This window comes from Phyllobates terribilis, unplaced genomic scaffold (assembly GCF_046119375.1).
Source record: "Phyllobates terribilis strain yellow unplaced genomic scaffold, ASM4611937v1 Scaffold_49__1_contigs__length_9717188, whole genome shotgun sequence".
NCBI classification, from domain to species: domain Eukaryota; kingdom Metazoa; phylum Chordata; class Amphibia; order Anura; family Dendrobatidae; genus Phyllobates; species Phyllobates terribilis.
This window is the reverse complement of record NW_027362809.1, coordinates 8,982,568-9,002,336: the sequence shown is the minus strand read 5'-3', so window position 1 is coordinate 9,002,336 and position 19,769 is coordinate 8,982,568. Positions and strand designations below refer to the sequence as shown.

The window sequence follows — 19,769 nt, the reverse complement described above, 5'->3', positions numbered from 1 at the left end:
GTGGGCAGGTGTGTGTGGGCAGGTGTGTGGGGGCAGGTGTGTGTGGGCAGGTGTGTGTGTGGGCAGGTGTGTGTGTATATATGTGTGTGTGGGCAGGTGTGTGTATATGTGTGTGTCTGTGGGCAGGTGTGTGTGTGTGTGTGTGGGCAGGTGTATGTGTGTGGGCAGGTGTGTGTGTGTGGGCAGGTGCGTGTGTGTGGGGGCAGGTGTGTGTGTGGGCAGGTGTGTGTGTGTGGGCAGGTGTGTGTGTGTGTGTGTGTGTGTGGGCAGGTGTGTGTGTGTGGGCAGGTGTGTGTGTGTGGGCAGGTGTGTGTGTGTGTGGGCAGGTGTGTGTGTGTGTGTGTCTGTGTGGGCAGGTGTGTGTATGTGTGTGTGTGGGGGGGGGCAGGTTAGAAAGTCTTGCCCTGTTGAACACTACACCTGACTTGAGGCCACCACCTCTTGGTTGTCCAATGTTCTTGCTTCTCTAGGGCTCTTCTCAGATATTCATTATACCAGCTCCCCAGAATACCAAAGCTAGGGTGGGTGACCGCGAGCCCTGGTGGTGGTCATAACTGCGGCCACCCAGGGGCAATACTCCATAACAACAATCCCCTGAGGTGGTGTAGGATGTAAGGACCTATTCACACTACATTCAGCGCTGCATTCAGGTCTTTACACAAGGCTTACAACTGAATCCCTGAAATTCAGGATTGTGCTGTCTGAAATGAGACATCTGAAAGCAGAGCAAATGGAGCCTAAAGATTCAGACTTTAGCCTCGGTTTGCCTTTGTTCAAATCAATGGCTATGTCAAGGCACATCTGAATGCCATTTTTCAGGGATTTAGATAGAAGCCTGGAAAGAGGAGATGAATGCATTGCAAAATTCAGTGTGAATAGGCCCTTATATCTGGAGTCTTGATATTGATGCCACATGCATTTTACTTGTTTTTAACTTAAAAAAAAAATACACACACACAAATTATACACACACACATACACACACACTATACATACACACACACATTATACACACTATACATACACACACACTATACATACACACACATTATACACACACACACATTATACACACACACACACTATACATACATACACACACACAGATGTGTGTGTGGGCAGGTGTGTGTGTGTGTGGGCAGGTGTGTGTGTGTGTGTGTGTGTGTGGGCAGGTGTGTGTGTGTGTGATGTCTGTCTGTTTGTGTGTGTGTGGGCAGATGTCGTTGTGTGATGTCTGTTTGTATGTATTTTTGTGTTTCAAATGTGTTTATGCGTGTCTGTATATGTTTGTGTGTGTGTATGACTGCATGTGGCCTCCTGCTGAGTATAGTTGGCGCCGTGCGGCCTCCTGATGTCTCTGGGGAGGGCGCAGTGTGGCCTCCCGCTGTGTATAGATGGCTACGTGCGGCCCCCCGCTGTGTATAGATGGCTACGTGCGGCCCCCCGCTGTGTATAGACGGCGCCGTGCGGCCCCCCGCTGTGTATAGATGGCTACGTGTGCCCCCCGCTGTGTATAGATGGCTATGTGCGGCCCCCCGCTGAGTATAGATGTCGCCGTGTGGCCTCCTGCTGTGTATAGACGGCTACGTGCGGTCTCCCGCTGAGTATAGATGGCGCTGTGCGGCCTCCTGCTGTCTCTGGGGGGAGCGCCGTGCGGCATCTGTACTCAGCAGGAGGCCGCACGTAGCCATCTATACACGTATACTCAGCAGGAGGCCGCACGTAGCCATCTATACGGCGCCATCTATACACAGCGGGAGCCCGCACGGCGCCATCTATACACAGCGGGAGGCCGCACGGCGCCATCTATACACTGCGGGAGTCTCAGTGCTTTGCAACAGCAGTCAATAAATTCTGCTTGACTAATTCTGAGCACCATAAAGTCTGGTTCGCTTCTAACCTGCTGTCTTCATTTTCAGCTTGCTGAATTCTAACTCATTTACTGTCATTCGAGACGATGCCTTTGCTGGTCTCTTTCACCTTGAATACCTGTAAGTGTTCCACTTAATGTCATATTTTTGATTCTGTTCTTCTTCATCTTTTGGCATGTGCAATTGTATGAGCAAGTATTCATATGAATTTATGACCTACTTAAACCTTGGAGGACCTTAAATTTTATTCAATCAAATTTTTTTCCAGTTTAAAACTATGGGACATATATGTGCCTTGGTCCTCAAAGGGTTTTTAAAGGGGCTGCAAACATAAATACGAAAAAAATAATTCAATTAGTGCTTTTTGTGTTCATTTAATTTTTATTTGAAGTCCATTTTTTTTATATACCTTGAAATTAAGCCCTACCCCATGGAATGAAGCCCTACCTACATGACATCTGAGAGCTACATGGATCCCGCTTGTGAGGTGCCTGTCCGTCACTACTATTCAGTTTTAGGGTCCACTCACTAAGCCATATATTCTCTCATGCAAGAGAATAGGGCCAATTATGCTAGACACTCGGCTCAAACTCTGTCAGAGCTTCAACTGAGTGTGATCCGATTCTCTCGCAGCACAGATATGGAGAAGATGGAGAACTTAATTTCTCCATCTTCTCCATAGTCTCTGTGAGTGTTCATCGGACTGCACTTGGATGACATCCGAGTGCAGTCCAATGTTTTACGTGCACCCGTAGACTTGTATGGGTGCACATGGTCCGAATATCGAATGAGATTATTTTCTCATGCCAATAATCGCAGATCTGCACTGTCCCATAGTATAACATAGGGCCGAGTCCTATCCGATAAAACATCACATAGCATTCGGCCGTGTTATACGACAGTGTGAGCGAGCCCTTAGAGTCAAGAAATATTTACATGCAGATGATGATATTACTCTCCAAGTGCATATTTTTTTAGGCGAGTTCATAGTAAATGCTTTGCATTTTTGACATGTGATCAACTAAAGAACAAGAAAGATTTAGGACCTCCCCTATACAGAAACGGAAAATAGTTTGGAGGACTTGCATGTCCTTTTTTATTTATTATAAGAAAATCATAAAAGATCCCGTTTTTTAACCATGCTGTGACTTTCTGCTGAGGGAGAGGGAGAGAGCTGCCCTATTCAGAGTCTGTAATAAGACCTGCTGACAAAAGTGTTGAAGATACAGTCTAATGTGAATTAACAATGAAAAAAAGTTAATTTCACAAATGGCTTGTATTTTTTTTAATACAAACTTTTTTGTGTTTACAGCTCCTTTAAAGGGAATCTGTCATCAGGTTTTTGCCACCTAATCTGAGAGCAGCATAATGTAGGGTTAGAGGCACTGATTCCAGTAATGTGTCACTTACTGGGCTGCTTAGTGTTGTTTTGATAAAATCATTGATTTGTTAGAAGGTAATTGACTAGTAAGTTCTGTAGGACCCCACCCCCATCACTGATCAGTAGATTTCTGTGTACACTGAGCATGGGCAGAAAGCTGCCAATCAGTGGTGTGGGCGGGGCTATACAGAGCGCAGCATTCAGAGAGCTGCTAGATCTGCAGCAGATAAAACGGTGATTTTCTCAAAATGACAACAAGCAGCTGAAAAAGTGACACATCGCTGGAATCATGGTATCTGCCCCTATATTGTGCTGCTCTCAGATGGGGTAGCACAATTAATATTGTGCCAAATTAATTTCCCGTGAACTATCACATGATCTATCACAGGGGATCATGTGACATGTCACGTGATAAATCAGGTGTGTGGAGGGGGCCCGTGCCTTCTAAACTGCCCGGGGCCCTTGCTACTCTTAATCCACCCCTGGTGTCCACATTTGAAATTACCTACCATCGGACCACTTGAGCCAAATAGACGTGGACCAGTGTGTCCGCTACAGAAATTGACATGCTGCGGGTGAGTTTGGGTACATGGCCATGATCAGGAGCCGCTTGTTTATACAGCGTCAAACCCGCAGCATTCAGATGTTACACATAGTGGATGGGATCTCTAGAAATCCCATGTTCACTATGCGTGCATCAGAGGCTGCGGATCATCCATGGACACTGACATGGGGCGCGTCTTTCAGGACTGCAGCATGTCAAATTCTCTTGCGGAGTCGCTAGTCTCCGCAATATAAATTGGACTACTAGAAAGTATTGAATGCGGTAAATCCGCATGGTTCAGTTAACACATGCGGATTTACCTTAAAAAAAAACAACAAAACAATATATGCCTCACCATGCATTTAATCCATCCTGCTGTTCATATCTTCTGAGTTCAGACCCATAATGCCGTGACTCGTGGCCAGTATAAAGAGAAAGTGGGAAAAGTCTCCAATAAAAAATAATTCTCACTTTATTTGTGCAAAATATTAAAATATATAAAAGTCCGTGATAGCGGAGATGCAATCTCAAAGCGTTTCTGGCTTACGCACCTTAGTCAGTGATGATCACTGACCAAGGGCGTAAGCCAGAAATGCGTCGAGATTGTATCTCCGCTATCATGGACTTTTATATATTTTAATATTTTGCACAAATAAAGTGAGAATTATTTTTTATTGGAGACTTTTCCCAATTTCTTTTTATGCGGATTTACCTGTGTTCAATAGAACGCAGTGTTTTGGACACAGCAAAAAATATGCATCCAAAACGCTGCTACATCCGGATCATGGGCACAGAGCCTAAAATTTAAAAAAAAAATGGCGTGGGCTCCTGCGTCGTTTTTATAACCAGCAGAAGGAAAGCCGACCACTGCTATTAGTAGCTGGGGAAGGGGCCATTACCCAACAATGTTCCCTGGCTATTAATATCAGTCCACAGCTGTTTGTTTAGTCTTTATTGGCTAGATTACAGGGGGACCTCAGAAAAAAATAGGGGTCTCCCTATAAAAATCTAACCAGAAAAGGCTAAACAGATAGCTGCGGGCTGACAGTAATAGCCAGGGAAGGGGCCATGAATACTAGCCCCCTAAGCGGCCTTTAATATCACCCCTCAGCAGTCCCAGAAATGGCGCATCCATAAGATGCACCAAATCTGGTGTTTAGCCTCCGCTCTTCCCACTGCCCTGTAGCAGTGGCGAGTGGGGTAATGGGGTTGAGGTTCATGTCAGCCTTGTATTGCGGCTGACGTGAAGCCCAGATTAGTAATGGAGGGTGTCTATAAGACGCCCCCATTACTAACTGCGTAGTAGAGTGGTTGCCGCTTTATCAATAAATACACGGCCAGAATAAAGTATTTTAATGAAATAGAAAACACACGGTTCTAAAATTTTTTTTATTACACTCTCAGTTCCCGAATCCCTCGTCTCCTGAAAAAATACAACAAACAAACAACCATATCCCTCACCTGTCCGCCGCCATGATATAGTCCACGATTACCGTCAATGATTGTCCCTCAGCGATCCATGTCACTTCTATAGCAGCGACATCAGCAATCACTGATGTCACTACTGTAGAAGACAGCAATGTGTACTGACAGGGGTGTAAAATCACTTCTGTCAGTGTACATTGCTGCTGCAGGAGGTCACTGAGGTTCATCAGCTGAAGATCAGCTGATCAGCCCCGTTGAGCTTACCACCATGGGAACATTCTTGAGACTCAATGTTCCTACGGTGAGGTCAAGTGAGCGATCAGCTGATCGCTCACGAGACCGCAGGTCCATAGAGCGCAGTACACTGCTGGGAGCGAGCGTGCTCCCTGCAGTGTATCGCCAGCCACCGGGAGGAGAACATCGCTGGGGGACATCGGGAGGACATCGGGGGCGCCAGACAGGTGAGTATAGTGTTTTTTTTTCTTTTTTTAACTACTGGTGGTTCCCTGCTCGGCTGAGGAGAACTACTGATCTCTTCAGCTGCGCCGCTGACACTGTTATGAGCAGGAAAGGTGGTCGGATGAGAGGAGTAGTAGTCCTCCCCAGCCGACCTGGGTACCACTCGCAGCGGGTTTCCGGAGCGTTTCAAGTCTATTGGTTTTAATTGAAACGCAGCAAATCCGCAGGTATAAATATTATACCTGTGGATTTTCTGCGTTTCAATTAAAGTCAATGGGCGGGAAACACTCCGGAAACTCTGGGCATAATGGTCATGCTGCGTTTGTTTCCGCAATGGTAATTTCCGCATCATGTGCACAGCATATCAGGATTACCATTGCAATAGCTGGTAGAGTGTTTTTGATGCGTTTTCGCACTGAAAAACCGCCGCAAAAGCGCATTAAAAATGCTACGTGTCCACTTAACCTTAGTGTGTCAGCGTCACAAGGCACATCCGTCCCTCGGATAGGGATTGATGTACAACTAGTCCCTTTTGTTATGAGAGTGGCAGTAGCCCTGGATGTTCTTTTATCCTGTGAAGGTGCTCAACTTTGCAACATTATTACATTCCTTCATTTTGAAACATGTTGCCTTTCATTTCAATGCAATTTTTTTCCAGCACTAATGAAATAACTGTGGTATGCTCTGTGAGTATAGTTGCATTTACTGGCAAATGTGATGCTGGGGACATTGTACCCCATATATATGAATTTATGACCCCCAGCTCTTTCAGCTGCTCGTATAACCCGGCCCTTTAATCCGGGCCCATTAACTCCCTCTCAGCACTATGTGTGCTGGAGCCTGCTTCTTCGGGTCCTACATCACCGAAGCTTGGTACTTCGGGGACACATACCTCCCATCCATGACCTGTCCGGAAGCCACCTTACAGTGCACAGATATGCACACCTCGTACATGCACGACTCCGCTCCGTACACCTCGTACACGCACGGCTCCGCTCCGTGTACCTCGTACACGCACGGCTCCGCTCCGTACACCTCGTACACGCACGGCTCCGCTCCGTGTACCTCGTACACGCACGGCTCCGCTCCATACACCTCGTTCACACGCTGTTCCTCTCCGTACACCTCGTACATACACGGTTCCGCTCCGTACACCTTGCGCGCGCGCACGCGGCTCCGCTCCGTACACCTCATACACACGCGGCTCCGCACACCTCGTACACACGCGGTTCCGCTCCGTACACACACGGCTCCCCTCCGTACACCTCGTACACACGCAGCTCCGCTCCGTACACCTCGTACACACGCGGCTCCGCTCCGTACACCTCGTACACACGCGGCTCCGATCCGTACACCTCGTACACATGCGGCTCCGCTCCGTACACCTCGTACACACGCGGCTCCGCTCCGTACACCTCGTACACACGCGGCTCCGCACACCTCGTACTAACGCGGTTCCGCTCCGTACACACACGGCTCCCCTCCGTACACCTCGTACACACGCAGCTCCGCTCCGTACACCTCGTACACACGCGGCTCCGCTCCGTACACCTCGTACACACGCGGCTCCGATCCGTACACCTCGTACACACGCGGCTCCGCTCCGTACACCTCGTACACACGCGGCTCCGCTCCGTACACCTCGTACACACGCGGCTCCGCTCCGTACACCTCGTACACACGCGGCTCCGCCCCGTACACCTCGTACACACGCGGCTCCGCCCCGTACACACACGGCTCCGCTCCGTACACCTCATACACGCGCGGCTCCGCTCCGTACACCTCGTACACCCGCGGCTCCGCTCCGTACACCTCGTACACCCGCGGCTCCGCTCCGTACACCTCGTACACACGCGGCTCCGCTCCGTACACCTCGTACACACGCGGCTCCGCTCCGTACACCTCGTACACACGCGGTTCCGCCCCGTACACACACGGCTCCGCTCCGTACACCTCATACACGCGCGGCTCCGCTCCGTACACCTCGTAAACGCGCGGCTCCGCTCCGTACACCTCGTACACGCGCGGCTCCGCTCCGTACACTCACGGCTCCGCTCCGTACAGCTCGTATGCACGCAGCTCCGCTCCTTACACACACGGCTCCGCTCCGTACACCTCGTACATGCGCGGCTCCGCTCCGTACGCTTCGTACACGCGCGGCTCCGCTCCATACGCCTCGCACACGCACCGCTCGGCTCTGCACCGTACGCCTCGTACACGCGCGGCTCCGCTCCTTACGCCTCGTACACGCGCGGCTCCGCTCCTTACGCCTCGTACACGCGCGGCTCCGCTCCGTACGCCTCGTACACACGGCTCTGCTCCGTACACCTCGTACACGCGCTGCTCCTCTCCGTACACCTCGTACACACACGGCTCCGCTCCGTACACCTCGTACACACGCGGCTCCCCTCCGTACACACGCGGCTCCGCTCCGTACACCTCGTACACACACGGCTCCTCTCCGTACACCTCGTACACACACGGCTCTGCTCCGTACACCTCGTACACACACGGCTCTGCTCCGTACACCTCGTACACACGCGGCTCCGCTCCGTACACCTCGTACACACGCGACTCTGCTCCATACACCTCATACACACGCGGCTCTGCTCCGTACACCTCATACACACGCGGCTCTGCTCCGTACACCTCGTACACGCGCGGCTCTGCTCCGTACACCTCATACACACGCGGCTCTGCTCCGTACACCTCGTACACACGCGGCTCTGCTCCGTACACCTCGTACACGCGCGGCTCCGCTCCGTACACCTCGTACACACGGCTCCGCTCCGTACACCTCGTACACACACGGCTCTGCTCCGTACACCTCATACACACGCTGCTCTGCTCCGTACACCTCGTACACACACGGCTCTGCTCCGTACACCTCGTACACACGCGGCTCTGCTCCGTACGCCTCGTACACACACGGCTCTGCTACATCCCCCCTGTAAACCCCTCCTGACCCCACACATAAACTTCAGCTCATCCAGCACCATGACAACCAGCACAGCAGAGTCCTGCATCCACTGAGGCCCCTGATCATGTGACCCCTGACTCCTCCCCTCCTGTGACCTCATCACAGCTCCTGTGCGCACAGAGCAGCCATATATGTGGTGGCGGCTCTGCAGGTGGAGGTATGTGGAGACCCTATTACTGGGTGCAGGGGGCATTAACCCCTTCAGCACCGAGACTCTTTTGGGGTCTTGTGTTGCCCCTTTATAAGAATCATAAGGTTTTTGTTCTGTTTCCTGTAATAGATACATACGACCCAACTATAGAGACAGGAAGGGAGGAGACGTAGTGTTCACATAGTACAGGACCCCTTTACTGGCCCCACAGTGTAATGCCCCCATTATACCCCTTATGCAGGATGTATGATGCCCCCACACAGTGTAATGCCCCCATTATAGCCCTTATGCAGGATGTATGATGCCCCCACACAGTGTAATGCCCCCATTATACCCCTTATGCAGGATGTATGATGCCCCCACACAGTGTAATGCCCCCATTATGCCCCTTATGCAGTATGTATGATGCCCCCACACAGTGTAATGTCCCCATTATGCCCCTTATGTAGGATGTATGATGCCCCCACACAGTGTAATGCCCCCATTATGCCCCTTATGCAGGATGTATGATGCCCCCACACAGTGTAATGCCTCCATTATGCCCCTTATGCAGTATGTATGATGCCCCACACAGTGTAATGCCCCCATTATGCCCCTTATGCAGTATGTATGATGCCCCCACACAGTGTAATGCCCCCATTATGCCCCTTATGTAGTATGTATGATGCCCCCACACAGTGTAATGCCCCCATTATGCCCCTTATGCAGTATGTATGATGCCCCCACACAGTGTAATGCCCCCATTATGCCCCTTACGCATGATATATGATGCACCACACAGTGTAATGCCCCCATTATGCCCCTTATGCAGTATGTATGATGCCCCCACACAGTGTAATGCCCCCATTATGCCCCTTATGCAGTATGTATGATGCCCCCACACAGTGTAATGCCCCCATTATGCTCCTTTTGCAATATGTATGATGCCCCCCACACAGTATAATGTTCCTACAGTACCACCATCCTCCCACACACAGTATAAAGTTCCCATAGTATCGCCTGAGGTCCTGCAGTTGGAATAAGTCCTGAGGTTTTACAGTTTGAATACTCCCTCCGGCAATGGTTTTCCCTCTGCCTGCTCCCCTACATGTATACCCTCGAGCATGTATACAGGCATGTAGGGGAGCAGGCCTTACTAGATATCGAGGCTTTGTACAGTAATATATCGCATGAGGATGGTATCAGAGGAGTAAGACGTTTATTGAAATCAAGATCAATAGAGTGTAGCAGACATAATGACTTCATGGAGGATCTTCTAAAATTCACTCTTACTCATAACATCTTTCTTTTTGACAGGAAGTACTTACCCAAGCTCAGGGGTACTGCGATGGGGAGCCCCTGTACCCCCTCATCTGCTAACCTATTCCTGGGCTGGTGGAAGGAAACCACAATATTCAGGGATGATAATAAGTGGTGGCATCCATATATTGGGGCATGGGATAGATATATTGACAACATTTTTATCATCTGGTCAAGGACGAGTGAACAATTTCTTGAATTTGTCAGGGAACTCAATATCCATAGAGTAGGCCTTAGATTTACATCAGAGTTTAAGTATTACCAGTTGCCTTTCCTGGATGTACCAATCAAGAAAGAACGGGATGGGAGCCAGGGCTATGGAGTCGGTAAGCGAAACCTTCGACTCCTACGCCTCAATTTCCATGACACCGACTCCCTCATACATGGCTCATTTTAAGTGATAAATTTACGGTGGGGCACATTTTGCTCAGCTAAAAGCCTAGACCCTTAGATCAGGACTAGGACAGACATTTATAGGACATTTCATAACTTTCCCAAATTCTTATGAAAAAATATTCCTCACAAACTACATTGAACTACTGTACCCAATTTATTTATTTTAGGAGTCGGAGTCGGTCCATTTTATACCGACTCCATCAATATGGGCACCGACTCCACGACTCCAACTCCACTGCCCTGGATGGGACCCTAGGGACACTCATCTACCATAAAGTATTAAAGTGGGATAGCAACCACCCCAGCCTCCTAAAAAAAAAAAAAAAACAAGCAATATCCAAGGGCCAATTTTTACAGTTGAGAAGAAACTGCTCTAGTGTCACAGATATTAATAAAGAGGCGATAGACATAAACACCAGATTCAAGGAAAAAGGTACCCACAGTACATTTTGGATTCCGCACGATTGTTTGCAGAAAAACAGGAGAGAGACACTCCTCAATACCTAACCAAGAGAGCAAGAAATATATGGGATGACATAAGTAATAGGAACTTGTGACAATCAGAGTGACCTTAGCTTTAATATCTTCAGAAAACACTAGGATGTACTTGTGGCTGAGCAGGACCTGAGGGTGCTGTGGGATCTATTCCCACAATAACTTTCAGAAAGGGTTGGTCAATTAGGGACCGTTTAGTGCATAGTTTCTATAAAAACCTGCACCCAAGCGGACATGGCTAGATAGAAGAATCTGTGGTTTCTTTAGTTGTGGAGAAAGTTGTACATGTAATTGGATGAGACCATGTAAATCTTTCTCGCGTTCCTCTACAGGTGAAACCTTTTTCCAGAGGGATTATTCCAACTGTAAAGCCTCACGACTTGTATATGTGGCCACATGCACCTGCCTCCTAGATTATGTATGCACGACCAAGAGGCAGTCTAGGAGGAGTGTGGGGTGGCATTTGGGCGAAATACCCCATGGTCGGGACACCCCATTAGTAAGACACATGAACAGTGCACATTGAGGTGAAACAAGTGACATCTCATTTTGCATCATTGAGGTGGTTAAACCCAATTTGAGAGGGGGTGATCTCAATAGATGTATCCTCAAAAAGGAAAGCGAGCCCCTACGGGACTGAATGAGCAAATTTCCTATGCTTGTTTTGTATGCATACTGCCCCATTCTGGATTACATTTTTGGATTTTATTCTCTCCCCATTGCTACTCAGTTCCCTGTGAATGAGGTTCACATTGTTTTACTTCATCAAGAGATCTGAGCTTCTATATCAGAATTATTTCTTATCAGTTATATCCCACTTATACTATTTAGTAACTAACAAGTGTGGTGATCCTTGTGTATCTCTAATTATGCAATAGGGCTCAAATATGACCATTTAGGAATATTCTGTGGGCCACCATCTCATATTTTTTGTAGTGATAAAGTAGATCTACGTGCCTATTGCATGATGGGAGGATGTGCAATACTTGTTTTTAGTCTCCCATGATACTGATCTCAGAAAGAGGATTTTTCTGTTGGAATGCAATCCAATACCATATGCTCAGGTGTGGAACGCAGACATCTGGGCATGTGCATTTGTGGACAATGATCTTGGATGTGCTCCGTTGTGGAATGATAACTACGGGCATGCGCAATCACAGGTATGAGTGGCGCGGAGGCAATCAGTTTATCTGGCGTTTCAGTGTAAAGCACGTCACTTCCGGACATGCACACTAGGGGATGGACATTATCGAACCTCTAGCTCATGAGAAGTAGCGTAGGCGCAGTACAGTATATCCTGTGACAATTCACCTCTAGGAATTGGAATGGGCCTCCTAGTCTGGGGTTTTGGATGAAGTGGGATATTTAAACATGGACACCTGACTATTAGGCACACTATGCTGAACATCATGAATTATCATCCCTGTATCAAGCCTCCTAATGAACCTGTTGGGGAAACGCTTTGTGGCGGATTATTGAAACATTCTCTGAGTACCATACCCTTTTCTTTATACATATTGTAGGGGTTTTACTCACTTGGGCACAACGGGAGGAAAACAGGAGGCATGTTCCTTTAAAAGTTCATGTGGGTTTATTGCTTCATAAACCCAGAAGCCAAACAGAAAAGAAAATAGCCTTTAGATCAGGCAAACAAAGTAAATGTCCTTAGCATGTTTCTGCTCAGCCAGGCTTGTGTGGCACACAAGCTGGGGTAGTGTCCAGTGTCCTGGCTTGGTCTGAAACAAACATACACAGGAGGCCATCTACCTCCAAACACATAGACCATGTGCCAAACAACAGCCTTCATTTAACCACACCCAGAGGTGAGGTAAGTGGGTTGCTGGACCCGCCCATTCTCTCCCAGCTACCCGTAACCCGGCTCCCAGGTGCACCAAACAATCCTCTTAGTGCTTATGTGCCCTAGAGAAACACTCCGGGTTACATCACATAGACCAGCCATCTCTGTGACACATACCTCCCATCGACTACGGGACCAATAGCCACCTTACATATCTCCCCCCTCTGCCTAAAGTTGTGGGACTTGGCACCTTCTACTACCAGACAGGGGATTCTCGAGAGGGCATGGACATTACCATGTAGCTTCCATGCTCTATGTTCTACATGGAAGTAGAAGTCCTGTAGGGCTAAAAACAAGAGGGTGACCCCTCATCCATTCCAGTGGGGCATAGTCGGATACTATCTAAATTGTCATCCTAACAGATAGTACCGTAAAGTGTCCACCGCCCACTTTATAGCCCACAGCATTCCTTCTCTATGACCTAATAATTTTTCTCACAGGATGACAGCTTTCTACTCAGGTAGAGGACAAGGTGCTCCTCCCCGTGTATCTCCTGGGAAAGGACTGCTCCTAAACCGACATCTGAGGCATCTCTCTGGAGTATAAACTCTTTCTTGAAGTCCGTGGAAACCAGGACCGGTTGATTACACAGAGCCAGTTTCATCTCTTGAAAGGCCGTCTCCGCCTCTGCCGTCCACTTGGCCATGGCTGATTTTGTCCCTTTAAGGAGGTCAGTCAGGGGTGCGGCCATCATGGTGAAGTTTGGGATGAATTTCCTGTAGTATCCCACGATTCCCAGGAAGGCTCTGACTTGCTTTTTCGACAGCTGTCTATGCCAATTTTGGATTGCTTCTACTTTAGTAATTTGTTTTTTTTTTCTCGCCTCTACCCACTACATATCCTAGGTACTTGGCTTCTTCTTTCCCCATGCTACATTTCTTCTGGTTTATTGAAAACCCCACCTTCCTCAGAGCATCAAACACAGCCTGGATTTTTTCCAGATGACTCTACCAGTCTGGACTGAAGATAATAATATTGTCCAGGTATGTTGTGCCATATTTCTTATGGGATGCAAGGATGCGATCCATGGCTCTCTGGAAGGTTGCAGGGGCCCCCTGCAGTCCAAACAGCATCCGGACATACTGGAAGCATTCGTCAAGTGTAGAAAATGCAATTTTCTTTGTCTACCTGTGCCATGAGGATCTGCCAATATCCCTTCGTCAGATCCAAGGTGGTTATGTGCCTTGCTGGCCCAAGCCTATTGATCAGTTGATCGACGCATGGCATGGGATATGTGTCAAATTTGAAGACCTCATTCAACTTCCGATAGTCGTTTCAGAATCTCCACTCACCATCGGGATTTTGGACCAAGACGATCGGGCTCGACCAACCGCCTTTGGATTCTTCAATGACACCGAGCTTAAGCATACAAGCTACCTCTTTGGAGATCAACTCTCTTTGGGCCTCAGGTATTTGATAGGGCTTCAAGTTTACCCGCACATGAACCTCCGTCAGAACCTCGTGTTCTATGATACTTGTGCATCCCGGCAATTGCGAGAACAGATCCCGTTTCTTCTGCATCAACTCCCAACACTGCTGTTTCTGGGCCTTTGTTAGCGTTTCCACTATTGCGACTCTTCCAACATCACGTTCTGGCTTGCCCAGCAAGCATGGAGCTTCCACAGCCTCTCTGTCTTGCCACAGCTTGATATCTGGTGCACCTTACGTCGTCCCGGTTGATGAACCTTGTAGTTCACTTCACCCACTTTTTCCACCACCTCATACGGCCCTTGCCACTTGGCCAAGAACTTACTTTCCATCGTAGGAATTAGCACGAGGACTCGGTCTCCCGGATTGAATTGCCTCACTCTGGCTAACTGGTTGTAGACTCTGGCATGAGCTTCTTGTGCCTGGAGGAGATGTTCTTTTACAATGGGCATCACCTTCGCAATCCTCTCCTGTATCAGAGCAACGTTCTCGATGACGCTCTTGTGGGAGGTGACCTTGGCTTCCAAGGTTTCCTTTGTGACATCCAGGAGACTCCGCGAATGTCAGCCATACAGGAGTTCGAATGGCGAGAACCCCATAGAGGCCTGTGAAACCTCTCGGTTAGAGAACAACAGATATGGTAGGAGACAATCCCAGTCTCTACAATCCCTCTCTATGGCCTTCCTCAGCATACTCTTCAGATTCTTGTTAAACCTTTCGACTAGGCCATCTGTCTGAGGATGGTATACTGAAGTCCTCAGTTGGGAGATTTGAAGGGCTTTGCATAACTCCCTCATCACCTTACTCCTAGAGGGAATTCCCTGATCGGTGAGTATCTCCCTTTTGTAAGCCTGTTCGGGGAAAAAACGTGGACCAACTCACAGGCTATACATTTTGCGGAGGAGTTTCTCAGTGGAAAGCTTCAGGATAGCGTGTGGCATAGTCCAGGATAACCAATATATATTGATGCCCACGAGCTGATTCAACCAGGAGACCGACCAAGTCCATAGCAATTCTTTCGAACGGCACTTCAATAATGGGCAATGGCACAAGGGGACTTCGAAAGTGAGAGGTGGGGGTGGTTAACTAGCATGTAGGGCAAGACCTGCAATACTTAAATATTTCCCCGTTACAACCAGGCCAATAGAACCTTTGCATGATCTGTTCCTGTGTTTTTTCCACTCCCAGATGTCCCCCCAGGACATGTGAATGGGCCATGTCCAACACCTTCCTTGTAAAGGGGCCTGGCACTATTAACTGCTCCACACACTCCTCCCTCACTTTCTTGACCCAGTACAACAACTCCCCACTCATAATAAAATTGGGAAACCTTGTGTTAGCCTCGGCTCCTGTGCAACCCCATTTATAACAGTGACATTAGTAAAGACTTCCTTCAGAGTTAGGTCCCTATGTTGGTCAGACCCAAAATTCTCGCTGGTCACCCCTAACTCCGGAATGGCAGACACAGGGGGCACTACCTCCTCATCCCCCACAAGGACACAAAAGGGAAACCTGTCTGACTCTGGGTGTGGTGATACCTCATTAGGGTTAACTGTTTTCTTATCTGAGCCAGCGAACCCAGAACCCTTCCCCAACAGATCCCAAAACAAACAAAAGTCCCAGCCTATAATAATAGGGTGCAACAAGTCCAGAATGATGCCGACTTTGTGGGACTCAGTACCGTGGGCATTTCAAGGTCCACTCTGGCCATGGGTTGTCCTTAGCATCACCATGAATGCACCGAACGACGACTTTTTTCCCAGGGATCATTTGTAGAGGAACGGTGGCCCTCATAAGGGTCACCAGACTCCCCGAGTCTAGTAGTGCCGTTACCTCCCGTCCGTTCACCTTCACGGGACATGCTTGTGGCCCCTCACTGGGTGGACAGTTCACACTGCAGGCTGAATAATATGAACAACGATGTCCTATACTGCAGTCCATCGGCTCAAGGGTCAGGGGACAACAGGCGGCTATATGCCCTGGGCCGTGGCACCTCCAGCAAACAACATCACCCGTATGGACCTTGGGCACCACCTCCCTCGTCCCTTTGGGCCTTGGAAGTCCCACCACCTTTTGGGCCTCCACCCCCTGTTGGGACACACAGTATGGAGAGGGCAGCCTTCCCAAGGAACCTTCAACCCCCTGGTATCTCTCGACCAGTCCGCCAGTTCATCCGCATTCTGGGGATCACCCTGGGCAACCCAAGGCTGTATGGGCCTTGGCAGGGAGTGCACAAACCGGTCCATCACCATCCACTCTACCATCTGCGCAGGCATTGAGGACTCCGGCTGCAGCCACTTCTGGACCAGGTGCAACAGGTCAAACATTTGGGAGCGAGGTGGTACGAACCTGCTGTGCCCTGATAGTCACTGTTATCGCCAAACGCACGACAATCTCAGTCTTTAGCTTGCCATACTCTTTGGCGTCCTGCAAAGCTAAATCATAGTACGCCTTTTGGGCGTACTATGCAAAGCTAAATAGGGCGTCCTGCAAAGCTAAATCATAGTACGCCTACTAGGTGTACTTCTGGGGCTCTCCCGTCAAGTATGGCACCAGTACCTCTGCCCACTGCTCTTGCGGAAATTTCTCCCTCTCTGCGACCTTTCTAAACACCGTCAGGAAGGCCTCGACGTCATCTCCCGGGGTCATTTTATGCAAACCCCTTCATATCACCTTCCGGACATGGGAGTCATCAGTCGGACCTGGGGTTGGAGCGCTCATCCTGCCCTGGATAGTGGTTGCCAGAAGCTGCATCTGCTGCCATTGTTCCTGCTAGTGCTGCTGGATCTGCTGTAACAACAGCCTGTTGGTCTCCTGTTGATGCTTCTGTGACTGGACCAGGTGTTTCAGCAGGTCCTCCATTTTGTCTGGTGATGCTTGCAAGCTTGCGACAGACTTCACCCAGGATATACAGTCCATGCTTGTAGCAGTCACACATCTCTGCTTGTAACGCTGCCCGCAAGTCTAACGCCAATTGTAGAGGTTTTACTCACTTGGGTGCGACGGGAGGAAAACAGGAGGCATGTTCCTTTAAAAGTTCATGTGGGTTTATTGCTTCATAAACCCAGAAGCCAAACAGAAAAGCAAATAGCCTTTAGATCAGGCAAACAAAGTAAATGTCTTTAGCAGGTCTCTGCTCAGCCAGGCCTGTGTGGCACACAAGCTGGGGTAGCGTCCAGTGTCCTGGCTTGGGCTGAAGACAATCATACACAGGAGGCCTTCTCCCTCCAAACACACAGACCATGTGCCAAACAACAGCCTCCATTTTATAGGCTGTTAACCACACCCAGAGGTGAGGTATGTGGGTAGCTGGACCCGCCCATTCTCTCCTAGCTACCCGTAACCCGGCTCCCAGGTGCTTATCTGCCCTAGAGAAGCACTCCGGGTTACATCAGAGACCGGCCATCTCTGTGACACATACCTCCCATCGACTACGTAACCATTAACCACCTTACAATACTTTGATACATATCTGGTTTTATGATTACCCCATGGCTGATGAAAGGGAATCGGTCACCCCCTGGGACTTATCTGACCTCTAATATTGGTATACAGGTGATAGAAATGTGAATCTATACATACCTGTAGGCCTCATATTAGAGGTCTGTTTGCTGAGAAATGGCTTTTTATTCAGTGAAGATTCTGATGCTTGCTGGCCGTGGGGTAGTCCGTGGAGTGGATTTCCTTTAATAAATACTCACTTAGTCCCATTCTTCATGCAGATACTAATAAATCCAGGACCTATGAGATTTTTACCATATGATAGTTGGATAGTTAGGGGTGTATCATCCATAGCAGCAGCCCACAGGGCCACTATGGTGCCCGTGAAAAAACGCAGAATTTGAGCTTGGTTTAAGTTGGTATCCATGCAGCACATAAATGCATGTTTACTATGGCCATAAATCAGAAAAAAACTATAAGAAGAAAAATGATCATAAACCCTGCTGTAAATAAATAAATAAAAAGCAAAAGTGCATTTAAATAAAATAGGGTTCTTAGCAACACTGTTTTTGATCAAAAATAGCATGAAAGCTATCCCATCATGGCAAGATGAACCCATTCGGGATAGTCATACTCTGTTTAATATTAAAAACCTTACCATGTATCAAAGCCTCAAACTTCTGTGTGTGAATCAGACATGAGATCTAACGTGATAGAAGATTACAGTCCGGGGAAGACGGGAAACATTCATATAGACGACCGGTGGAGATGTAGTCAGTGACGGACTCTGGCTAAATATGTTTCTAGAGCCGTAGTAGAAGATGAAGATGTCATCTTCATCATGAAGTAGTTATTTCTCATATTATGTGTAATTAATATCTCCTGCAGTATTGCTAATGCCGATTGCAGTGTCGGTAAATGAGACGAGAATTTAGCTTTATGGAAGATGAGTCTTTGAGAAACGTATTCAGCTACAGACTCCAAGGAAGAAACTGCTTGTTGTCTGTGGCCTAAAATATATAGGTTTTATTACTAGATGTAAAGCAGAAAACTAAATACTGTAAAATAATATATCTCCTCATATGTTTCCCCTTATTATCTCCAGTAATTGTATTATTACACAGGATTTTTATGATGTTACATCGGCTCATCATCTTCTCATTCAGGTCCCTACAATATCAGATCCTCTCAGTGAAGATTTTCTATTTAAGATAATTTTCCTTATGGACCCATCAAAGATGAATATGGACAGAGACAAGATGGCGGAGAGGATATTACACCTCACCCTAGAAATCCTCTTCCGGCTTACTGGAGAGGTGAGAGATTCTGATGACGTCACATTACATCATTCTTATCTATGGGAATAACAGATGGACAGAACTGGAGAGGTGAGGACTCTGGAAATGTCTGGAGTGAGATTTATTTATATGTCTTTCCATAACCAGGATTACATATTAGTGAAGAAGACCACTAGTGAGCGCTGTCAGGTCCATGTGTCTGAGGGATGGGAAAGACCCCTGAGCCCAATCACAGGGCTTCCATCTCACCCCTTCATACATGATGACATCAATGACCAGAAGATCCTAGAACTCACCTACAAAATGATTGAGCTGCTGACTGGAGAGGTGACACTGCTGGGACATTATACAGTAACACTATGAAGGGATCGGTGAATGACGGTATGATTGTATGTGTCAGGTTCCTATAAGGTGTCAGGATGTCGCTGTCTATTTCTCCATGGAGGAGTGGGAGTATTTAGAAGGACACAAAGATCTGTACAAGGTCGTCATGATGGAGGTTCCCCAGCCCCTCACATCACCAGGTAATAGACAGGACTAAATACACACGGCCTATAATTATCTGTATGTAAAGAATGAATTCAGTCCCTGTATGTGTTTCTTCCAGATCTATCCAGTAAGAGGACAACACCAAACAGATGTCCCCATCCTTTTCTTCCACATGACTGTAAACAAGAAGATCCCAATGTTCCTCAGGATCATCAGGTAGATGGAGAGAAGGTGTCATGAGATCTCCCCTATGA

The 19,769-nt window shown here is 48.1% G+C and overlaps 1 protein-coding gene and 1 pseudogene across 1 annotated transcript; both read left to right on the top strand.

Annotated features, from left to right (window-relative positions):
* The window catches only part of LOC141191687 (uncharacterized), a 65,510-nt pseudogene that overhangs the window by 24,318 nt on the left and 21,423 nt on the right, over positions 1-19,769 (top strand).
* On the top strand, positions 8,765-19,755 carry LOC141191660 (gastrula zinc finger protein XlCGF66.1-like). Its single transcript, XM_073661606.1, has 5 exons — positions 8,765-8,817; positions 18,895-19,044; positions 19,174-19,353; positions 19,427-19,550; positions 19,634-19,755. Exons 2-5 carry the CDS (start codon positions 18,952-18,954, stop codon positions 19,753-19,755), a joined length of 519 nt encoding a protein of 172 aa, XP_073517707.1. The 5' UTR covers positions 8,765-8,817; positions 18,895-18,951.

Bases quoted from the DNA above. Each gene is read 5' to 3' on its own strand.
- LOC141191660 (XM_073661606.1), top strand. From the start codon at position 18,952: ATGGACCCATCAAAGATGAATATGGACAGAGACAAGATGGCGGAGAGG. The intron at 19,045-19,173 runs GTGAGAGATTCT...TTCCATAACCAG, and splicing joins TCTTCCGGCTTACTGGAGAG to GATTACATATTAGTGAAGAA. The intron at 19,551-19,633 runs GTAATAGACAGG...TGTTTCTTCCAG, and splicing joins CCAGCCCCTCACATCACCAG to ATCTATCCAGTAAGAGGACA.